At 41.6% G+C, this 23,597-nt stretch overlaps 1 protein-coding gene across 1 annotated transcript in view; it reads right to left on the reverse strand.

The window, feature by feature from the left end:
* Nucleotides 1-5,062: 5,062 nt before the first annotated feature.
* Nucleotides 5,063-23,597, reverse strand: part of kif5ab (kinesin family member 5A, b) — an 80,195-nt gene continuing 61,660 nt past the window's right edge. Inside the window, exons 18-29 of the mRNA XM_086118342.1 lie at nucleotides 22,369-22,430; nucleotides 21,033-21,142; nucleotides 20,240-20,341; nucleotides 19,384-19,444; nucleotides 19,229-19,300; nucleotides 17,820-17,924; nucleotides 15,975-16,194; nucleotides 14,411-14,627; nucleotides 13,463-13,512; nucleotides 9,914-9,941; nucleotides 8,596-8,711; nucleotides 5,063-6,734 (exon numbers count right to left, since the gene is read on the reverse strand). Of these exons, the coding sequence (XP_085974468.1) occupies nucleotides 6,715-6,734; nucleotides 8,596-8,711; nucleotides 9,914-9,941; nucleotides 13,463-13,512; nucleotides 14,411-14,627; nucleotides 15,975-16,194; nucleotides 17,820-17,924; nucleotides 19,229-19,300; nucleotides 19,384-19,444; nucleotides 20,240-20,341; nucleotides 21,033-21,142; nucleotides 22,369-22,430 (1,163 nt within the window). The 3' untranslated portion in view covers nucleotides 5,063-6,714. The remainder of the gene's footprint in view (nucleotides 6,735-8,595; nucleotides 8,712-9,913; nucleotides 9,942-13,462; nucleotides 13,513-14,410; nucleotides 14,628-15,974; nucleotides 16,195-17,819; nucleotides 17,925-19,228; nucleotides 19,301-19,383; nucleotides 19,445-20,239; nucleotides 20,342-21,032; nucleotides 21,143-22,368; nucleotides 22,431-23,597) is intronic.

Consider the following 23,597-nt stretch of genomic DNA (forward strand, 5'->3'; position numbering starts at 1 on the left):
TTATGAGTGTTCAGTCAGCCTGTCATGCATGTTTTTGGAATGTGAGAGGAAACCTGGAGAAAACCCACGCAGGCATGGGGACAACAGGCAAATTCCACATAGGAAGGCCGGAGCCGGAATCGAACCCTGCACCTCTGCACTGTGAGCCCGACGCACTAAACAGTCGACCACCGGGCTCGTGTATATTTATATCGGCTTTTTTTTTTTAAATTTGAAAACTTATTCTCTGAACAAAATTATAAGTATCTTAATGAGTGCCCTAGAATATAAGTGTTGCTTTATTTATTTATTTATACCTTAATCTAATTAACACTACTGACTGATGGGTGCAAGTAGATCAGCAGCTAATTACAGCCACCAGATAATTACAGCCAGAATTTATTAGCTTGCTCTACTTATTGATTTGTTTTGTTGTATCAGTGTGGCTCGTGGCTGGCAAACAAAACACAATCACGATGCATAAGGTTGCGGTCCTTTTTTTTTTTTTTAATTGAAAGGAGACTGAATTGGAGGACACGTGTGTTTGTCAGCTTCTGCTACAAAGGCAAAGCACCGCATGCACAACATCACGCGGCAGAAAGAAATGCAACAATACACCATGATACAAACATACAATTTGTCACCATTTTTTTTCTTTTTTTGTTCTTCCCCAACATTCATTTCACTCTTCTAATTCTGCATATTTAGCGCTACATCTAGGGGTGTTCACATGGCAAGATTTGGTCCGGTGCTACGACGGGGCTGCCCCAGTAGAGCGTTCACACGTGCAAATTAGCTCCGGCGTAGCCCCGGAAAACAGTTTACACCGGACCAAATTTGATCCACCTCAGGGAGGTGGTTTAAAAATTTGCTCCAGAGCAAATGCTCGTTAGCGAAGCAGCACCGGTGTAAATTTGCACGTGTGAACGCAACTGGGTTAAATTTGCTCCAGAGCAAATGCTTGTGAAGAGTTTACGTACGGCGAGAATGCGTTGCTTTCGCGCTCTGTCGGACTTCCGTCATGTGTTTGTTTAATAACGACACAAGACTTTGCTGGTAACATCTTTCCTTTTGTAGAAGACTGGACTGTCTCGGAGTTGTTTGTATAGTTTGTTCATTTGTTGTGTGTTCACAACCCCCCGCTCCCCATATAATTTATTTTGTGATTTCCTCTCTTGATTTTCTGTTTGGCGCATTACGTGTTTGCTTTTCTGAGTGTCATTGAAGTCATCGTTGATTTACGTTTTCGGGGGCGGTCACTCTCGAGCAGAAGGCACGGAGACCGAGAAGGAGAAGGACGTGCCTGTCCAGTAGTCGCTTGAGTTGTGTATACGTTTTAAAAAGAACCAACACGACAGCTCATTTGTTTTCTGTCGTTTTGCCCCGCTGCAGAAACTGCCGTGTGAACGCAAGTGGGGCTGCACCGACGCTGTGCCGGTGCAGACACGCTCAGCGGCTTTGTACGTGTGAACGCTCCACACAATTTGCTGCGGTGCAAAATATATCGCAACAAAATACATCGGTGCAGCGCCGGAGCAAATGTGTGCCGTGTGAACACCCCTTCTGATGCAGTATTTTCATAGAGATAAACAGAGCAAGAAGACTCAAAACAAATCAATGTCGTTTTGCACACCTCACGCTTTACAATCACAGTGCATGTCAGGACACAGCTGTTTGGCTATTTTTTTCTCATTTTTGGGAGCGATTGAGAGGATGTTCCCATTCGACTCATGGGTTTCAATCGGTTTTGTCAACACATTGCCATTGATTATGCAAAGTTTGCTGAAGGTCACACAGGGTCACTAAAAACTATAAACCAAACTAAAAATAAAAAAAAACTGAAATATAGGGCCAAAGTAGTTGAATTCCAGCTGACAGGCAGGGTACACCCTGAACCGGTCACCAGCAAATCTCAGGGCACACCTACTGTAGATGAGCAATTCACACTCATTTCCAATTTAGGACAATTAGAGTATTCCCTGAACCAAACAAGCATGTTTTGGGGATGTGGGATGAAACTGTAGGGCAGTAGGCGGGTTACACCCTGAACTGCCAATCACAGGACACACCTAGACAAACAACCATTCAAGCTCACAATCACACCGAGGGACAATTTGGAGTGTCCAATCAACCTGTCATGCATTTTTTATTTTTTATTTTTGGGGTGTGGGGGGGACGTGGGTAGAAACCAGAGTACCCAGAGAAAACCCACAGAGGCATGGGGAGAGCATGCAAAATCCACGCAGGAAGGATCTGGAATTGAACCCTGCACCTCTGCACTGTGAGGCCAACGTGCTCCCCAGTAGTCCACCGCGCCGCCCACTGAGGACGAGTTAAAACTAATATTAAGAAACATCAGTACAATAAATTAAAAAAAGTGAAGCGAGTCAAATAAATAACATAATTTTAAAATATTTACAATAAAGATAAGATTAATGGAAATGAAATAAATGGAATAAATAAAATGTGACAAATTGAACTATATGGTACATACATTAAGACGCAAACTAAATTGTTGCAAACAAATAAAAAAAATATAAAACTGGAATGAATAAAAAAGGAAATCATGAAAATAGGCAAAATGATTATAAATTTAAACAGAATTAAAATTTAATAAAATGAAAATAAATAGCTAAATTGCCAAAAACAAATAAAGAAATAAAATAGATCAAATTAATGAGCACCAACAAAACAAGTACAATAAAAAAACTAAACTAGACTATGAGATTAAAAAAAAAAGATTAATAAAACTGAAAAAGAAACATCAAATAAAAGTGAGTACCGCTACATATTTAGTACTTTCAACATAACCAATTAAAAAAAATGCATTTTGAAAAAAAAATGTAACATTAGGGACACAGTGTAATGGCTTACAGTGAGTGAACAAGAGTCACATAATAATAACAATAATTATAAAATAATACTAATACTAATAATAATAAAGTGTTTCACAGTCTCCCTCACTCACCTTGATGAAAGAGTCAAAAGCTAAAGACAGCTTTGCTCAGCATTCAGGAGCTCACCTCGGGGTTTTATACATTGGCACACACCTTCCTTCCTAACTTATTCATCACTACTGCAAACGAGAGCGTGTCACGGGTGGCTGTCATCAATCAATGAATCAATCACACGTAATGTGACTCATCCAAAGGGTACTAAACTTGCATTTGAGGTCCAAAGTCAACAGATTGTTGGTTGACATCATACAGCACATATGAGTCAGTGTGTCTAACCTCAGTGACATTGTTAGCTTCATTAACCAATGCTATCAGTGATGAGCGTAATAAGAAATAAAAAAATATTTTTGTCAGAATATCTTTGAGCAATCTGCCAAACAGTGCGGCGAAGCCAATACAAACAAATGTCACACATTCAGCAGAGCGTACCAATAAAAAGCATCAAAATAAATAAGGATCATGTGCTACTCTTAAAATGGAGATATTACAGTTATAAAAAATATTTGCTTTGCATATTTGTCTCCGTACTTTTGCATCGTGGCATCATCTTTCAACCCTGACTTGTCACCCAAACAACATGAGACCATTATTCCTCATCCACTGAGAACCACAGTGGGCTGACTCCATTTGCGTCACTGATCAGTGGGAGTTGGCCCCACGGCTGCTCTGATGAACCAGGAAGTGCTGAGCACATTACTGGACTGCCCCCTAGTTCTCCAAATTGGAATTCAACTTTGATTTAGACAAGCATTTATTTAAAACACAAACTTTTTTTTTCCTTTTCCGCACTTAAAAATGATAAAATTCGAGTTAGCCAAAGCGAGTACTGTCTTCAATTGATAATAATCTGCACAATTGAAGTCTCTTTACTGAGGAAATTAAAGCTATCGAAAGTTGTTTACTGATTTAATTTTCGGAAATGGTGATTTTACATTCATAATAAAATAAGTAGCAGTACACCACCCCGTCCAGCAGGTAGAGCTGTGGTGAAAAAAGTGCCATGTCCATTGTGATGTGATTTGAGTTTTTTTTTTAAAGTGCCTTTTTTTAACTTCTTACTTTCTATTCCTGACAAGTCATCGTCAACGGGTCCTTTGGTTGCTGTTATGTTGTCACAAATACTGGATTCTGTCTAGCAACAAGTGACATCATGGGAAATACTCATTTTATCAATCCTTGCCACCGGGCATGTATGCTATGCTCACTTGTAAATATCGACTGTATTTTTGGATTTTAAATCGGACCAGTCAAAAAAACACATCATTAAGGAGAAACAAAAGAAAAGAACATAATGTGGCGGAAACTATTTTGACAAGACCAAGAACAATAGAGCGCACACTCACACACCCAAAATCCCCATTCCCTTATCCCAGGTGCATTAGGTAATCTACAGTAAGAACACTCTGCTTCACTCCGATCATTCGGAAACTCAGAGCATTGTTCCAATGTGCCGTTTGGTTATTCAGAGTGCCACAATGAAGAAGTGTCGGAACACAGCGGGTCAGGCTGTACCATAGCACGAGCTGCTGCTTGATTTATCATTATCACGCTGCCTCTCTGAACACACATATTCTCATCGTGGTGTTAAGAGTGAATTCCTGAACGCCCCCCGGGTCGACAGGCGCAAACGAGCTCCGCTTTGATGAAATTTTCCTTTTCTTCTTCTACTTTCTTTTGATGGGTTGCTGCATTACCGCCATCTCTTTCATATGCTATAAGGAGGGTGGCCACAGACAGTGATGCATGCCTACTTTTTCTTTTCTACTTATTCATTTTCTTCTTTGACTCTTTTGGCGGATGACAAATACTTGACGTGCATTAGCGCCAGTTGAAAGAAGGTATTGATAATGCACAGAAAGTCAACATGATTAGGGAACAGGGAATTTGGGTCCCAGCTCTAATTTTGGCACATACAAGTCGCAACTGAGTATAAAATCGAAGAACCAGCAACAACGTGAAAAAAGTGTGTTCCAACCCTCCCGAACACACACACACACACACACATTATATATATATATATATGTATAGAGAGAGAGAGAGAGAGAGAGATATAGATAGATATCTATATCTATCTATCTATCTATATATATATATATATATATATATATAAAGAGAGAGTGAGAGAGACGACTTAAAAATGGTAAGCAAAGCATCAAGATATAAAGTGATTTTTTTTTCTTTTTTACGAAAAGGAATGATCTCGAATGCTAGTATAAGATAATGGATTTGTTTCAATATTCTTCATAAGGTTACCGTATAAAGTCATGATCTATTGGAAAAATAGAGAACATTGAGAACATTGTGATTGAAACCTTTTGAGTGAGTGTTGTGAACCGAGCAGCATTACAAAATCCACATTTGGGAATAAGACTGATCCTATTTGATACATTATATATGTATATATTCTTTGAGCCCCCTGACAAGTCACGGATAAACACAAATGCACACACACAGGCAATCACATATGCACAGTGCTAGGATTACACTCTAAAACATGCATTCATCTGAGGCTAAAAATAGACTTAACATATGCATAATTCACTCCTGATAAGGTCCAGCAGTGCAAAGGAAACTATAATATTTTCATATATTTGAATCATTTTATATACTGTACATTTAAAAATATGTTGTTGTTTTTTACTCTGTATTTTTATATTTCAGCATAAATGTAGCTTTTGGATGGGAGCTGGGGGGGGGGGCATAGTACATCACACACCAGGTGATGGTTTTGTAGAAAACTCGTGTGTGTGTGTGTGTATAGTCAGAAAAATAAATCAAGACAGCAGTACCACATTTCCTCATGTAGTGGCCGTGATTGTGTGAGGCCTCCTTTGTCAAGTGAAATTAGGAGCGCAAATCCAAATAAGAATGACTATGATGGAAACAACAAACGAGGAAGATTGGGCCAAAGTATGTTGCGGCGCTCCCCGGAACACAACAATGCGGAACAACCACAAGTTAGTGTCTTCTGCATTGCTAAATGCGCTTACGGCACATTCTCCATCCAACAAAACAGCAATTAGACTCAGCAGCACTATCAGGATGCGTAAACATTAATGCATGGAGCAACCACACATGGGAGTGGTTGTCGTTAAAACGTCATTGTTAGGAAAGCGCAAGGAATTTACAACACCCGGTAGAACTTCACACTTCAAATCAGCTGTGAGACTGACTGGTTGTACAATTGCTGATGTTTTGGTTATTAAAATAACAAAAAAAAACAGGATTGACAGTACACTTTTCAATGCGTTTGTGGGGAGCCACGTTTACATGAGGCCGTGAATTCCGATTGGAATTATTCATTATTCCAAATGCCCAAACGGAATGAGAATGCTCACACACCACAATTGAAAAACAAAACAAAACAACAAATTAACTCCATCTATATAAATCACGTGATGTTGACGTCGATCTCCGTGTGTCACACGGTGCAACACAGCTGATCACAGAAATCTTCGTTCGAAATGATTTCAATTAAAAGGACGATAAAGTCGGCAGGTAAAGACTGCTTATTTGAGGGAGGCGCTTACTGAAACTGTTTGGGGCATGCCTTGTTATAGTAGGGGGTCACTATTTGAGGAAATATGGTAATGATGAAAAATAGGAAAGAAAGAAAGAATAACAATAATCGGCAATCATGACACAGCGCCAGCTGGTGGTCACCTCCAGCACTGCATATTTCCATCGATTTTTGAGTCATGTATTTGACACGCAGTCCTTTGACATGACAAAATGGGAAGAGGAAGATGGAGGCTTGTTCCAGCAGTTGAGGACGAAGCTACAAAGGCGGCTGATCAGCTGCATACAGATTCAGAGAGAGAGAGAGAGAGAGAGAGAGAGAGAGAGGAACAAAAGAGCATCAGTGAGTGACATCAGAGTGAAGCAAAACACAGATGGCAGAGAAGAAGAGACGCGACCGAATGAGCTCACTTTGCCAGAGGGAACGTGTCAACTGTCGTACATTTGCCAGGAAAATGGCAAGGTGTGCTTGGGATGAGCACAGAGCGCACCAGGGGGTTGGGGGGGGGGGGCATGCAGCCTCCACAGTGTCAAATGCAGCAGAAAAATAATTCGACTAACTCAATTGAAGTTCGACCCCAAATTCAGGAAATGTTGCGATTCTATGTCAAGTATTTAATTGGTGCATGCACCTTTAAAACATTTAAACAGTCCAAGTCAATCACTGAAAAGAAATTCAAGGTTTTCTAATAAATCTGTTGGGAGTGTTGTTGAAATTCATATTCAGGTTTCGAGTGATAAATAAATAAAGGTGGGATCACATCATGAGTTTGTTCAAAGTCAAATTCTGATCCAGTCCTGGATATGAAGCAAAAATTGATCATTTTGTCCTTGACTTATAATGGAGTAATGAAGTCAATATCATGCCAGTTAAAAAGTAGAATGAGGCTCTGAACAGGTTTAAAAAAAAGGCTTAAATGGTTGGCCAAATTCTTGATCTGAATCTGTATGATAAAAGACATTTGTAATGTTTGCTTTGGTTATGCAGAAACTAAACACTTTTATATCTGTTCACAAGTCATGGAAAGAAAAACATGGTTCTGATTTGCATATAGATGAATTTTAAAATGTAGATCTTTAACTATATGATCACCAAATGTATACATTTGCATTTGGATTGTAAAGAAACAATAGCAATGAAATCCATCTCATTTGATTATACCAAAATTGCACACCACATTTAATAACAAATTGGCTTGATTTTATTTATTTATTTATTTTATGTCTACATATTGAAGCCAACATAGAATTTAGATACAGATTAGGATGTGTGTGTGTGTGTGTGTGTGTGTGTGTGTGTGCATGTGTGTGTGTGTGTGTGTGTGTAAAACCGAACCAAATTCCTGATTTGGATGCAATCATTGTTTCATGTTTCACCAAATGCTCATAATGGTTTTCATCAAAAGTTTTAGAATTACAAATAAAAAAGAAAAAAATCGAGGTGCGGTCAGATTTGGATAAAAAAAATGCGATGTTCACACTTGACCTAATTTGGAATCTGGATGACCATTTAAAGTTACTCGCTTTTTTTCCTCTGCTTGTATGTAAAATGATTGACATTGTAAAGCATATACTTCCGAATTTGTCCTGAAAAAAACCCCAACTTGGATCTAGATTCTACATCCCGAACCAAATTCCTGATTCTAATGATAATAAATCCCAAATTCATGTTTGTTATACCGACAATATACATCAGTCTTAATCTAAATCAGTTTTTGAGTATGAAAAGGGATTCCAGATCATGATCATAAATGTTTTCTTCACATGGCAGCCAAAGTTTGCATTTGGATATGCATTTCTGATCCAAATGCAGAATCCAACAGTAAAACAACTTCTCCATTTGTTACCAGGGAAGCAACACGCTCAATGTCACCTACATAAAACATAACCCCCTCCGTTGGCAGGCCGGTAACAAGAAACAGTTGCTGTTATTTGTATGCTTTGTACGCATATCCTACAAATAACTGACTGTGATAATGCACTTCAGCATGGAGAACACAAAATACAACACACAAACAAAGCCATGTTTCATGCACTCGAGAGAAAAGATGTGCTGTCGGGCGAAGTTCATTAACGATGATTTAGGTCAGAGCCAAATAAATGGCAAAGACCTTATCGAGGAGAGTTGAAGATTTCTTACCTGCTCGCTTTTCTATTAGCTTGCGTCGGCTTCCGGCGTGCAAATTGCCCAGTTTGCTTTGATCCCGATTGTCACAAACGTCGCCGGTGGATGCGCTGTTGTCATTCATACACATGCTGGCCCACGCAGAACAAACATAATCATCACCATCACCATCACCATCATCATTATCATCATCATCATCTAATGGGGCTGAGAGTGACCCAGTGAGGGAAGCAGATCAGTGACGGTAAGACACAAGCAATGCATGCTGACTAAATGGATGTGATCAATGTATCTATCCGCTAATTAATTCATTCATCTGGCTCCTTGTTTTAAAGTGGTTAGCTGTGTTAATCTAGTTTTTAGCTATTTCTCAATATCAAAAGGCAGAGTGTGATTTTGTGAACTCAGTGAGTACAATCCTGGTAAGACTGGTATCAAAGAACGTACTTCCTAAAAACGCTAGCCTCTTTTTAATTGGAACGGTTGTGTACTTGTGATCTTGTTTACTTAGTTAATGACATAATTCCATAATTCGTCAGTTATGTCAAATGACTAGATTTGAATTTTAAAAAATTCAAACACGAGTCCTGTCTTTTCCTGTTGAAGTAGCCATTTTGATAGCAGCATGAAAGGCATCTTGAGATATTTCCCCATACAAGTCTTTACAAGGTGCCAACCAATGCATCCTTGGTTAAAGCCAGTATACAGGAATAAAATCTGGGTATTCCATACATTCTTGAATTATTTGTACTTTCAATTGGAACAGGACTTGGGCCATGACTGATGATGTTTCACAAGATCACAAGAATGGAAGAACGGACAAGAACGAGAAAAGGCTAATGCTTTGCTTTACATGAGCTTGTCCTGGTTACGCCAAGTTTGTCTTGTCCGTTCATGTTTTGCTTGTTAGCCTAGCTTAATTCATCTTAACTTAGTGTAGCTTAGAGCAAGAGTGGCGATCCTGTGCTTTCCAAACAAGAGTGGCGATCCTGTGCTTTCCAACCACTCGCGCACCTACTCGAGCTTCAAACCCGTCCCACCACCACGTCACCGGCTTGCAAGTCAAGCGTGCTGACGGCTAAGCTAAAAACCGTGCAGCCTTGAAGGCCCAGAGAAATGAGGTTTCACTCATGTACACTCGCACAGCGTGAGTTGCTACATTAGCTATCTTTGACGTTTATCTTGTCTTGATGATGTCGTACTTTGCCAATAGCACATACGCCAGAAGCAATTTTAACTAGATTAGATGAAGGAATCAGAAGTGTCAGCAGACTGAGAATTTTCTCCGAGAGTTAACATCATATTATCTTTAAGTCCGGGTGCTCAGTCTTACCTGTTATCATTGATGTCTGTGGTGTTTCCTGTGGGCACAGAGACGTGTGAGGGGAGGACGCAAGGTCATGCACAGCGAGCAGCGGTGTCACATGCAATACACTTGAACGAGTGGATTACACGGAATACTGACTGGGGGCTGCAACACATCTGTTTTAGGCCGTGAGGAGTTTAGAATGTAAAAGACTAAACATAAAGTTCGTAAACGTGCGTTCGGTCCTAACTCCATTCACCAAGATGACCACAATCGCCCCTACAGGACGGTGTTTAGAAGAGACTACCTCCACTGTTCGGAAGTACCGGTAGAAAGAGCAGAAAGAACTCAATTTAACTGAACATTCGTGACATCGCCTTGGGTGCACTGTTCATGATAACAGCAATCTGGCTGAGGAGTACTGGACATCCCACAGCAGTTTGTGAGCAGCAAATGACGTTATTACGCATGTGGATGGTTATTCGTGCGACAGTGACCAATCCAAATTGACTAGAGTTTCCTCCCGGTAGAACAGCACAAGCACAGGTTGGCTGACTTGCTACATCGTCAGGCTGAAGAGTGGGGAAAACCATTCCACAGCAGCGTGACTCGCAAAAAAAGAGGTATTCTTCTCCTCGTGCTACACTAACGAAAACAACTCCGGTGGTTGACTTGTTATGACAGCTGGTTGAGGGAATGGAAGGCCAACTAACCATCACTGTGTGAGCAATACGAGGTGCCAAGGCTTTAGCGGCTACGTATGTTTCTGTGTCACGCAATCAAGGCTCTTTAAAATGAAAACCTGTCGGATAAGCTTGGACATGCCGTTGGTGCAATTGTCACTGACGCAACCACCTTGAGCGACGATTCTTGAATGCGGAGTGGAATGACATCCCTTAACAGTGTGTGACCAGTATGATGTGCCAGGCTTCAGTGACTGTGAATGGTTCGTCTTCGTGCTACTGAAATTCTTCAGCTGAAAACGACAACTTGGCCATGCTGTTGGCGCTGTGATGACTGATTAAAGAGTGGAAGCTCACTCAGTGTGTCAGCAGGCTTGTGACTATAAACGAATAAAGCATTGATGGACAACATACAGTATATTTTAGAAGTGCATCCATCACTTTTCTGGACTGATTGAGGCAAAGGGATATTAGTTTTATATGGAGGCGGCAGTTAGCCCACAGCTAATATCGTGATTTTGTTCATATTACATGATGTTCCCCGACACTCCAGTGTGATAACTTGGCACTTATTGCTTTTCTATCTGCCTTCTTTTTTTTCTTTTTTTTTTAGATCATCCAAACTTTTAGAGGTCATTTGTCATTTTCCACATTTGCACAAATGTTTGCTGGCAATTTTCTTCTGAAATCGCAGCGGCCACTCAATCGAATCTGCGTCATATTGCTTCTTATTAACTAAACACTAACAGAGAAGCGCTCTCGAGGCATTGTGGCTTCAGTCTGTGGAGAACAATTCGGTCAATTCAATTAAGCGGGTGCTTGCAGGAAAGGTAGTAATTGAATTGCTGCCTCATCTTGGGCCCCTGAACTGCTCAGGTGGGGGAAATCATCACCATTTTGACTTCACATGGGCTCGAAAAGGAAATTTGCGCTTTATTAGGTGTAAGAGCACAGGCAGATTATATTCCAGTTAGCTTTTTTTTTTTCAAAGATAATAATGTTCAGATTGGATAGATAAAAGATTGACACAGGTGATTTAAGTATTTCAACCCTCTCATGTAGCTAAAAAGGTGACCGTAATATTATTGTCCGCAATATTGTGGGGACAGTAATAGACTTTGGCTGATTGTTATTCATTGTGTGGAGCCGTTGTAAATGTCCTGGCACTTTACACAAATGTAATGACATGGCTATTGTCTGGGAACCTCACGGGTGTCCAGATTGTTAGATCGTCTAGGTTTATGGGGGTTTGCGGGGAAAATATATGGCAGACAAAATGAAGCTGTAACACACTCACCAGGAATCTTCATTTCATGAAATGTACCAAAAGAGCACTTTGGAGGTACACCGCATTCCCAGCTTTTACTGCTCTTATTGAAATTCATGGCACGCCAGTCCAAATATATGCATCCGAGGGAGTGGAAAGAACCAGGACACTGCACCACAGATACTTTAGAAATGGTGTCCAAAAATGTGATATTTACAATGATGTTAATACTCAGTTTTTATGGATGCAGTCAGAGAGGTATTAATTTAAATTAGAGTGGCACATCTATATCATTTGAAGTTTCAAAAAAATATTGCCAGCTTTGGGGCATTCAACTCGTAGGTGTGCTGTTGTGGCTGTACTTTACTTCAGAATGCACTGCCTTACACCAAGGGCTATTTCTAATAGCCTAGCTACAGGAAAGAAGCGGCATGGCTCATTGGTAGCGTGGTCGTTTCCCAACCCAGAGTTTGGTGGTTTGACCTTTGTGACCATGTCGAAGTGACCTTGAGCAAGATACCAAACCCCCCCAGTTGCTCCTGATGCTGCATCATCAGTAGGTGAATGATGTCACAGTGTGAAGCGCTTTGAGGTAGAAAAGCGCTTGTACAAGTGATAGAGAAATCTACGGGCAAAATGATATCATGTTTAAAGTTTCATTTAATTTGGGCATGTCTCGACGTTTGGGTGCGTATTCAGCGCCCCCAATGGCCTGTGCGCAAAGGTGTCGGCCATTTGGGCGGAGGGCTTTTTGAGGTCCACAGTAATCACGCTAAAGCAAAGTGGCCGAACAGATGCAAGAAGGCTAGACTCGGTCACAAAGTGGGAATAAACAATTTAGGAACGAAGCGTTGCAGATCATCAAAAGACGGTTTGGGAACGGCTGTCGCGCCCAGGCGGACATTTGTCATCTGCGAAGTCTACGACTTGCTTGTTTGTTGTAGACCAGACTGGGAGGTGTCAGCGTATCTGTGGTTCAAAGCTTAAACCAAGGTAATCAGATCACTACCGAAGGGCCGGACTGGGGGCGTGGTATGCAAATATCGGGGGCAGTGTTTTTCTTGTATTTTGCATATGGAAACAATAAAAGTCTGACAGGAGCACAAGGATCTCTAAGCGTGATCACTGAGCAACTGGTCGTCGTTTACTCTAAGAGATCCGCTTCCGCCGATCGGAAAGACAATCTTCCCTGTGTGTCGAGTCATTTGTTTAACTTTGTCCGGGTAAAAAACGACAACGAGTGACAGCCCATTTACCATTCAGCAAAATCCAGTTGCAGCGTTCCAGCTTTGCTTCAATTTTGACAGTTACCGAGTAACCGCCATCATTTCTTCCGAGTCTGACATGGACCTACACAGCCAGCCTTATCTGTCTCGCCCAGAGAGCTTTATCAAGCTCATATCATGGACGTCATCCACGGAACGTGTCTGGGTGACATGCATGCATGATGCAAAAGTATGGAGTCAACCACATTAGTCACAGCAGCGAAGGCCAAAAAGGAAAAACCCCCCCCCAAAAAACGTGGCGACGTTGCTGGGAAGAAATTCCCAAGTGAGATCGCCTCCCTCCACTGACAGATAGGAGACGTCTTATTATCTCAACGGGCTCTGTGAGGTCGAAGCTCACCATTTTCTGAATCGAGCATCTCGGCGGTGTTGGCTTGGCTCGGCGGAGGCCTGCAAAAAGCAAGAAGAGGGGCTCAAGATAAGCAATTAGAAGATTTGATTCGTGCGTCAGCAGAACACCAAACAGCGGGGATGTAATAATGGTTGACCAAAAGTCACGCTTCACGTTTTGCACAGTCAGGTAAAAACATAAAACAGCTTTGCTTTTGCGCAAACAGAAATACATTTGAATGAAAACATTCAAAATATAAACGCAATAAGTAAATTCTCCTGCAAATAAATAAACAAAATAACATGCACAGTAAAATAAAACATACGGTATACCGTATATCTATTTATATGGATATTAATACATGAAGACTGGAAGGGAAGCATCTGTGCATGTGAGTTGTTTTCTTTCTTTTTCATGAAAAAATGAAAATAAATAAACGTTTTGACATTGTCATTGTGAGTTGAATTCAGTCTAAGTTTGGATACGGACACAACATAAAATATGAAAAGGTCAAGAGCTGGAAACACTTTCCGGATACGCTGCAACTGCTGATATCTTTGTGCAGCATCGATCGTTTGTTTTCTTATTAGGAAATGAATGAATGCAGAAGAATTCAACAGTAATAGTTTAAACAGTGTGAATTACTATGCTATAGAGACTATGAACACATTTGTTATTGCTCTGGCTTCATTTCAAGAGCCCGTGAAAGGCTATTGGAAGTTGCTTTAATGCTATGCTCGTTTTGTGTCAAACTGATATTCATGTTCGTGTGATGCCGTTTCAAATGTGTTCACAAGTCTGACGTACTGCCCAAAGCGAATCATGACGTCCACTACCCAGAGGGTGAGCTGCGGCGTGTCTGTCTCGTGTGAGACAGCCACGCGTCCTGTCCCTTAACTCAGTATTAACAAATATTCCACATGCGCCGTTACACAACAAACACAACGAGCGACTCACATATTCTGAGTGTTGTTTTGGTGGTCTAAGCATCCGGCGGGTTGATTCTGGTTCGGTTCAGAGTCAGAGCGATTGCTTTCCAGTGCCGAGGCGGGAGCTTGTGGAGCTGGCGGGTTGCTGCGAGGAGCATCGTCACTCACTGAAATCGGGTGCTCGCTGAGGCCTCGGGTGAAGATGGCGTGCGTGGGAAAGGGGTGGCCAGGACGCACAGGCTTGGCTGTTCAAGATGGAAATTCATTTTAAAAAACTAAATAAATAAAATAAATCAATCACCATCAATATAATGAACACAGCACCTCATCAGTGTGTCATCCACTTCGACAAATAAATGCCTTACCTCAAATACACACAGACTTGCTATAGCCCAAGCTACCTAAACTGTGGCGCATCCATGGTCAACAAAATACGATCGTTTGATTTGAAATCGAAAAAGCACGTGTTCATGGGTGGCTGCGTTGTCAGTGGTTTGTAGGAAATAAAATACGTGATGGATAACATCTTAAAATAAACAACAACACTCAGTCCATCTTTGAAGAGTCGTGGGAAAAAAAAGCAATTTTGAGTTTTGGCCGCCTTTCCCTTGAAAATCTTATTGAAAGTCAGAACACGAAGAGACAGAATAACTAGGGTCACACACACACACACACACACACACACACACACACACACACACACACACACACACATATCGCAGCAGGAACTTGTGAGAGCTTTCTCACGGTGCAATTCAGGAGCAATTATCAGCTGTGAGGGTGATGAAACACACAGACAGCAGGCGTCACATCTGTAAAGTTGATAATTACTTGTCCTCGTTTATGTTCTATTATAATCTACATGGCAATTAGATGAAGCTCTCTGCATCCCTTTAAAAAAATGTTAGTGTGTAAATATATATATATACTGTACATATATATATATATATATATATATATATACTATAATAATAGTAATATAAGTGCTGCTTACTATAGCTTAGTATATTTAAGCTCCGTTGAGGCAGGACTACACATTTTTCAGCAACCAATTAATTAGGCTTTATGTGCTCAGGGTTTTTGAGGCAATCAGGTTTGGAGAAAAATGATACTCGATCACCGATTTGATCAGAAAATGGGGCAATATTGAAAACACTTGGATATGTACTCGGGTGGCCCGGTGGTCCAGTGGTTAGCGCGTCAACCTCACAGTGTAGCGGTACCGGGTTCAATTCCAGCTCCGGCCTCCCTGTGTGGAGTTTGCATGTTCTCCCCATGCCTGCGTGGGTTTTCTCCGGGTACTCCGGTTTCCTCCCACATTCCAAAAACATGCATGGCAGGCTGATTAAACACTCTAAATTGTCCCTATGTGTGAGTGTGAGCCCGCATGGTTGTTCGTCTCTATGTGCCTTGTGATTGGCTGGCAGCCGGTTGCCCGAAGACGGCTGGGATAGGCTCCATTACCCCCCGCGACCCTTGTGAAGATAAGCGGATTTGAAAATGGGTGGATGGTATCTTTACTCTCCAATCGACCCCAGCCGTAGTGAAAATCCAAGAAAGTTCCCGTCCTAAAGCGTAAGGTGGCGCCATACCTATATGTGGGGCATGAGGCCGGCGGAAGGGATTCCTGGCCCTCGTCATGATGTCCTTGATGCGCTCCACCTCCTGCTGGTAGCATTGCCGGTCCTTCATTGCTCCGTCTTTGGCCTCCTTCAGGGCGCCCTCCAGTGCCTTGACTCGCTCGGCAGTGGACCGAAGACGCTTCTCCAGCTTCGGGAGCTCACAGCGGAGGTCCGCATTGTCACGTACTAACTGCAAAACACAAGGGAAAAAAAATACACAGTATGAATTAAGTATGATATTTTCCACACTATAAGGCGCACCTAAAGCATTCAATTTTCTCAAAAGTCGACGGTGTGCCTTATAATCCGGTGTGCCTTATATATAGATCAATATTCTGATTTCTTGGACGTAGTATTTTAAATGTTCTGTAAAGCGCTTTGTTACAGCTGCAGCGGTTGTGAAAGCTTGATATCAATAAATTGTAATGTATTGTATTGTATTTTATTCACTTAGCGTAGCTCCATCTAGTGGATGCATAACGCAACCACAGCCACTTTTGTAGTTTCTATTTTATGCGCCTTCAAATGCGATGTGCCCTATATATGAAAACAGTTTTAAAATAGGCCATTCATTGAAGATGCACCTTGTAGTCCGAAGTGCCTTACTCTCCCCACTCTACTACCCTTACGATATTTTTCGTTATTAAGTACATTATTGTGGAGTAGATTGTTATTAGTCTTATTAGAAACGTTTTTGTTTGTTCTTTTGAGAAGGCCTGGAGTAAATGGGGGATTTGTATTAGTCATTGCAGTTCTGGTATGTAACCTACAGTATATATTTGGTAAATCCTCTTTGGAGCCACGGTGGAGTGCATGTGTGCCGTGTTGTGAGTTTGCATCGCGTGAAAGAGGTTTGCAGCTTTGGTGTAACTGCAGTGCACAGACCTCTAAAGCTTAGTTGTGGAGTTTGTTGATTTATGACCACTGAGTTTGCGCTCAACTCCTCCAGCATCAGCAAGGAGGCAAGCCACAGTACGATTAGATCACTGCAGCAGTCATTAAGAACAACAATGGCCTCAAGTCCACTACATTTGTTTACTTCGGACATACTGGAAGTTGTACAATTTGGAATGTCACCGAGCAATAACCGGTACACAAAAACTTGCTTTTTCATTGCCCGTTTTTTTTTTTTTTTTTTCATAGCCACATATTAGAAAATGAGAAGCAGTCTCAAAAATGGAGGTTAAGGTCATTTGTTGTTTCGTTGTTGTTACGTTAAACCGTGAACATACTAAGTGTCCTGACAGTGACATTATGTCCTTCATGAAGGTTTATGGAAGGGAGTAGCCTGAGGGTGAAACTGATTCGTCCCCTTAATTTCCACAGAGAAGACATTGTCTCCAGCCATGTTTGTGTGTGCCTGTATGATGATGATGAATTCATTTACGGTCACTAAAATCCAAGCAACTAATTTCTGCTGTGCCGCTCGGTTTCCCTGAAGGCACCTTGATGCTGCTGTTTTTTGTTTTTTTTTTAATGTTATTTTAGTTGTTAATGAATTTATTTATTTAATTTCCCAAGGAGATGTTTGTGTGGAGTCGCTGCGCACGAGTGATGAATGATCCTGAGAGATGCTTTCACCTGGAGGAGAACGACAGCATCACACACTGCACACCGCGCTAACTTTTCATCAATTTGCTTTGCTAGTTTTTTTTTGTTTTTTTTAGCTTGCCTTCCAAAGAAGTTGTTTCTGGCTTGGTTGCAATACAAACGGGAAACAACATTCTCATTTTGAACAGATGACAGCGAATGACTTTGTTGGTCTGCCTTTCTTTTGCTGTTAGGTGTTGCTCGGTGTGCGCCGGTTGGGCTTACCTGCTTGTGGACCTTCGTCAGCTGGTCAAGGTTATTCTCCAGAAAGGAAATCTTTTGCTTCTGGGTGATGTATCCGCTGCTGCCATCACTCTCCATCTCTGCACTCTGGCAGTGAAAACAGCAACATGAGGCTTCATATTCAGTATACAGGGCTGGGCCAAAAGGAGGTGGGTATCCAATTTCGAATGTTTCGAAATTTCATTTGAATGCAGTGACCAGGAAATATTTATTGAAAACGGTTACTCAATAAGATTTAATCGGGAGCATCAAGCCAGGGTTAGGGGATTCAAAATTGGGTTTCAAACCTGGGTTAGGGGTTGTAGTTTGGGTTTCAAATCATGGTTTCAAGACAGATTTTAAGTTTTAAACAAGGGATACGGATTCAAAATTGGATTTCAAGGCCAGTCAAAGGGTTTGAAGTCCAAATGTAGATTTGTGTTTGTGTGTTTAGCATGATCGAGACTCTCAAAGTCGTGGTGAACTCCTTCCTTTTTTTTCCTTCCTTCTTTCCATCCATCCTTCCCTCTCACTCTTTCCCTCCCTCCCTTTCCTTCTTATTCACCCACCTTTCCTCCTTCCTTCCTTTCTTCCTTCCTTCTAGCCTTCTCTCCATCTGTCCTAACCTTGCACCTTCTTTCCTTGGTCCTTTCTTCATTCTTCCTTTTTTCCATCCATCCATCTTCTACCACTTATCTGGGGTCGGGTCGCGGGGGCAACAGCTTTACCAGGGAAGCCCAGACTTCCCTCTCCCTAGCCACTTCTTCCATCTCTCCCCGGGGGATCCCGAGGTGTTCCCAGGCCAGCCGGGAGACATGATCTCTCCAGCGTGTCCTGGGTCGTCCCCGGGGGCTCCTCCCGGTGGGACATGCCCGGAACACCTCACCAGGGAAGTGTTCAGGAGGCACCCTAATCAGATGCCCGAGCCACCTCATCTGGCTCCTCTCGATGTGGAGGAGAAGCGTTCGACTCTGAGCCCCTCCCGGATGACCGAGCTTCTCACCTTATCTGTAAGGGAGAGCCCGGAAACCCTGCTGAGAAAACTCATTTCGGCCGCTTGTATCCGGGATCTCGTTCTTTCGGTCACGACCCATAGCCCTTTTTCCCATCCTGCCATTCTTCCCACGTTCCTTCTAGCCTTATTTCTGTCCTTCTTACCTTTTATTCCATCCTCGTTAACTCCATTCCTTTTTTGTATCTATCCTTTATTCCTAACTTCCACCTTTCCTCCCTCCCTCATATCATCCTTTCATCCTCTCTACCAGAGAACAGGAAAGGAAAGGCCCAAAGGAAAGTGTCTGGCATGTAAATGATTAACTCCACAAGCGACTTGGAACAGGAAATCGAAGTTACTGTGACAAAGGAAAGCTTCTGAGCCATACAATTAACAACATCTGAATTGCGTGACTTACCTTTCTAAAGCGAGTGGTGAGGTCTTGGACAAAAAACTTGCGCAGATTGTGGAGTGTGCGCAGCTCACGGGCCTACAACAGGAGCAAGGGTGAAGCGCAATCGGCAGCATATGGTCAGTCCGCGGACACCGGAAGTGATCCGAGTAGCGACCTACCACCGTCTCTTCCAGGCCCTTGAGGTCCTGCTTGGACTGCTCGTGTCTCTCGTGGAGGAATCTAAAGGTTGCCAGGAAGAGGGAAAATTCACAGTCAACTTCCATTTGACTTCGAGTGTGAGCTTGTCTGGGGCTTTTTATTTAATTATTATTATTATTATTTTTTTTTTAAAGATATGAACAAATCTGCCAGGTGATGCAATTTGATGCAAAGGTCAGTGAGGAGCCTATTTGGCAGCTATGAAACGGATGGGGAAAATCCCAGACTTCACAGAGATGCAATATTAATATAGATGACCGATTGCATCAGTGTGTCTGGAACACCAGCCGGTTCATTTGGTACACAAGACATGTCCAATACAAAGGCTGTGTCAAATCTACTGTCCATACAAGTGCTGGATCATAATGAACAGCTGTTTTTACTAGACTGGATGCATGGATGGATGGATGGATAATAGCTGGATGATACAGTTGATTATTGGACAAACAGATGGACGGAGTGACAGATGGATGAATGATAGACGGGTGACTGATAGATTATAGCATAGAGATATAGATAGATGGATCATCTTGTGCCAACTGTGTGGCATAAGATTACACAATGAAAGTGTTTTTCTGTCAAATTAAGATTTTCTTACAGTCTCATAACACGCAGTTTTCTGCAAATGATGATAGCCGTTAAAGTTGGGGAAAAATGACATGATCGACTAATTTCTATCATCATCCCAATAGAAAGATGGAAAATGAAATAAGACCAAGATGGAGGATATGAAACAAAAGAGGCAGGTGGCCCGCAGGCTTTCCCATGTGGGCGAGAGTTTGAACGCCGGCCAAAAAAAGGAAAGCGGCGACTCACGTCAGCTCCTCCAGCTGTCTGCTCTTTTGATGCTCTCGTCCGCGGAGACGCTCAAAGTCGCTGAGCAGTTGCTCGAGCTCCAGTTCTTGCTTCTGGTTCCAACTGAATGGATGCACGCACACACACAAGGACATTTTATACTACACATACGATAATATATACAGTATGTATACACTTGTTATACTACTTTGCAAAAAGAGCTCAGAGAAAAATGAGTGAACATCAACATCCCCGAAGTCTCGACGGTGAACGCTTGCTTGGCACGTAAACTACTCGGTGGTCGCCGAATAAACAAATAAGCTTATTAAATATGTTAACATCATATTTTAAAATGAAACAATGTTCACAGGTTCCTCGTGGATGCAAATAGTACGGGAGTAACAGATTATTTATTTATTTATTGCCCACGTCCTGTTCATGAATTTTTATTGAATTCAATTAAAGGCTATTGTTGAAAATAAAGATAAAACCTCAAATTAAATAAAATAAAACTCAATTTGGGACAAGTGTGATAACAAATTATGACATTTTAAGGTAATTTTTAAAAGAAAGTGTGGCGTGACTAACAAACGTGTACGTGTGGGTCATTTAATGGCCATGGGGAAATGTGGGGCCAAGAGTGAGACTGGTTAATGACACCCTGGGGGGCCAGAAATGAACTCCTGCTGTGACTCTTTTTTAAATGACTTAAATGAGTTCCCAGTTAAAGATTACTCCTCCCTCTCTATGAGCACGTCTGGTTCTTCCATTTATATCACAAGAAGGCGATGAATGTCATGATTGAGGCACTGACTGGGTTAAGTCGTTGATGATCCTCTGCTGCTCATTGATCTTGTCTCGCAGGTGGCCGAGCTGATCGTTGTGCGCCGCGCGGTGCGCCTCCATCTGCTGCTCCAGAGCCCTCTGAGAGAGGAAGACCCGCCACGGGGAAAAAAAATAAGTCCCCTTACCAATTGGCAGTTGGGTATTGTTTGAGTACACAAAGAAATCCATGACGAGTTTTCAAGGTGAACCGATCATCTCTGTACCAACTAACAGTACAGCGAGAAACAAAAACAAGCGATTTCACTAAACTGTTCCTACAAATTTGTATGAACCCAAAAAATATTTCAATTAAGATGATTGTGACTAAAGTATCTTTTCCATTATGCAGATGAATTAGGTCTGTGGCGAACACATTTTTTTAACTGTGTCTCCATCGTTAAAATAATTGAAACAAACTACCCATTTGGCATATAAGCCACCTTCACACCGTGATTAGTCTGTGCCTTTCACACAGAACCGAAAAAAGATGGGGAAAAATTCTGCTTTGACAGTCTCTGTGAAAGGGGCTTAAGTATTACTTACATATGATGCAGTTTGAAGGGACCAAAAGATGTGTGCGGTTGTACAGGGAGGGATTTGTAGCAGGTTAGGCTGATTAAAGACAGATGACGAATGTACAATAGTAGAAAATGTTTTTTGTTGAAGCAGAGTACACGGAGCACAGTATTTTCCCTCTCCCGGATGTTTCAAAAAAGTTATCCAAAGCGAATACCCGCGATCTGCTGCTTGTTAAGTGGGACTTTACCTCCCTGATTTGCTACGCCATACGTTCAGGACCAACAATTGTACAAGTTAAACCTGTTCAATTGTCACGATAGCAAATCTTTATGTGTCTAGATTACCCAGAGTTGAGTGATTGTGCTGTGAAAGCAAAGACGAAGCAATCAGAAAGTGAGCTGAAGCAATTTCTAGTTTTTCTACCACGATCCTGATGTTGTCTCTCACATGTCATTCTTGCTGCTATGATGGACATCTGGTTTGGGGGATGAGACTTGTTACTTGTGTGGGGTACTTGTACAATTTCTTCTTCATCATGTGTGGGGTCTCGAACATTTTAAAAATCGCTTCACATTTACTTTGACGTGGTTGGTGTCTGTCACACAATACTGAACAAATTGAGAATCAGTTTACTCGAGCAGTGGAGCAGCACACGGAATAAATATGGAATTTCAAACAAAGACCACGCGGTTGCAGTAAAGCAAAGCGTACACGCACATAAACACTGACAGTCTGCAGTTAGCTGATAGCGACGTGAAAAATGGCCGCTGCATGAGGTTACTTTGTCTTGTTGTTGTCATGGTTACCTGGATGTCACGGCATCCCTGGACAGAGCCATTCTGCTCGCTGGACAACTGTGACACGGTTTCTATAAGACACACATGCATGTGCACACACACACACACACACACACACACAGAATAGAATGACTGGATTTTTTGATTGTTGACATGGCTCCCAGCTTTGAGTGTGTATCCCCACCCTTTTGCAGCATGTAGCATTATCTGCACGTTCCTGAGAGGCATTCTGGGATTTTTCTGTGTCACACACAGGTACACGAATACACTCACTAAGACAAAAAGCTCTCTGTCTTGTGGCTAAAAGAGGTCAAAGCAAGCTGACTGACAACCATTTACACCCACAAGACTACCTCCTAGTTTGTGGAGTCTTTTTGAATCAAACATCAGAGTTCAAGAAAAAGCATGTGAGCCCTTGGGAATGACCTCAATTTCTGAATAAAATGCCATATGGTCTAATAAGTTATAATTAGTTACGTTTTATTTTTCCATTTTGAAGAAGAAATACGTTTATTGCAATGCTTTTGTTGCTTTAAGCACAAAGCTTTTTTTTCCCAGCGATTAACGGAGGATAGGTTTCACCAAAATTTGAAGAGAATACTTTTTCTTACAGTTATACAGTACATGCATCCGATATTTTGTTACAGTGTTTGTCGTCTTGGATGTGAGTGGCTGGCTGGTTTGGATAGATACGACAATGCACAATTACACTTAAAGGATTTCTGTCGTATCAACTAAATTCTATTTAAAATAAACAAGTTTAAAAAAAAGCCAATTAGGAATCAAAACATTTCGCAAATGATGATGATTTGAAGTTTTAGTTGACCTTTGAGGTCATAGTAGATACCATATTGATTTACCGTATTTCCCGCATTATAAGGCACACCTAAAAGCATTTCATTTTCTCAAAAGCCGACAGCGCACATTATAATCTGATGCACCTTCTATATGATCAATATTGTGATTTCCTGGACGTAGTATTTTAAAAGTTCTGTAAAGTGCTTTGTTACAGCTGCAGCGGTTGTGACAGCTTTAAATGAATAAAGCCATTTTGTATTGTATTGTATTCCCTTTAACGGAGCTCCATCTAGTGGATGCATAACGTAAACGTAGTCACTATTATAGCTTCGATTCAATGCGCCTTATAATGCGGTACCCCCCAATAAATGAAAACTGTTTTAAAATCGGCCATTCATTGAAGGTGCATCTTATACTCCGAAGCACCTTATAGTGGGGAA

This window comes from Hippocampus guttulatus, chromosome 8, assembly GCF_054856545.1.
Source record: "Hippocampus guttulatus isolate MCC_2025c chromosome 8, RoL_Hgut_1.0, whole genome shotgun sequence".
Classification (NCBI taxonomy): Eukaryota; Metazoa; Chordata; class Actinopteri; order Syngnathiformes; family Syngnathidae; genus Hippocampus; species Hippocampus guttulatus.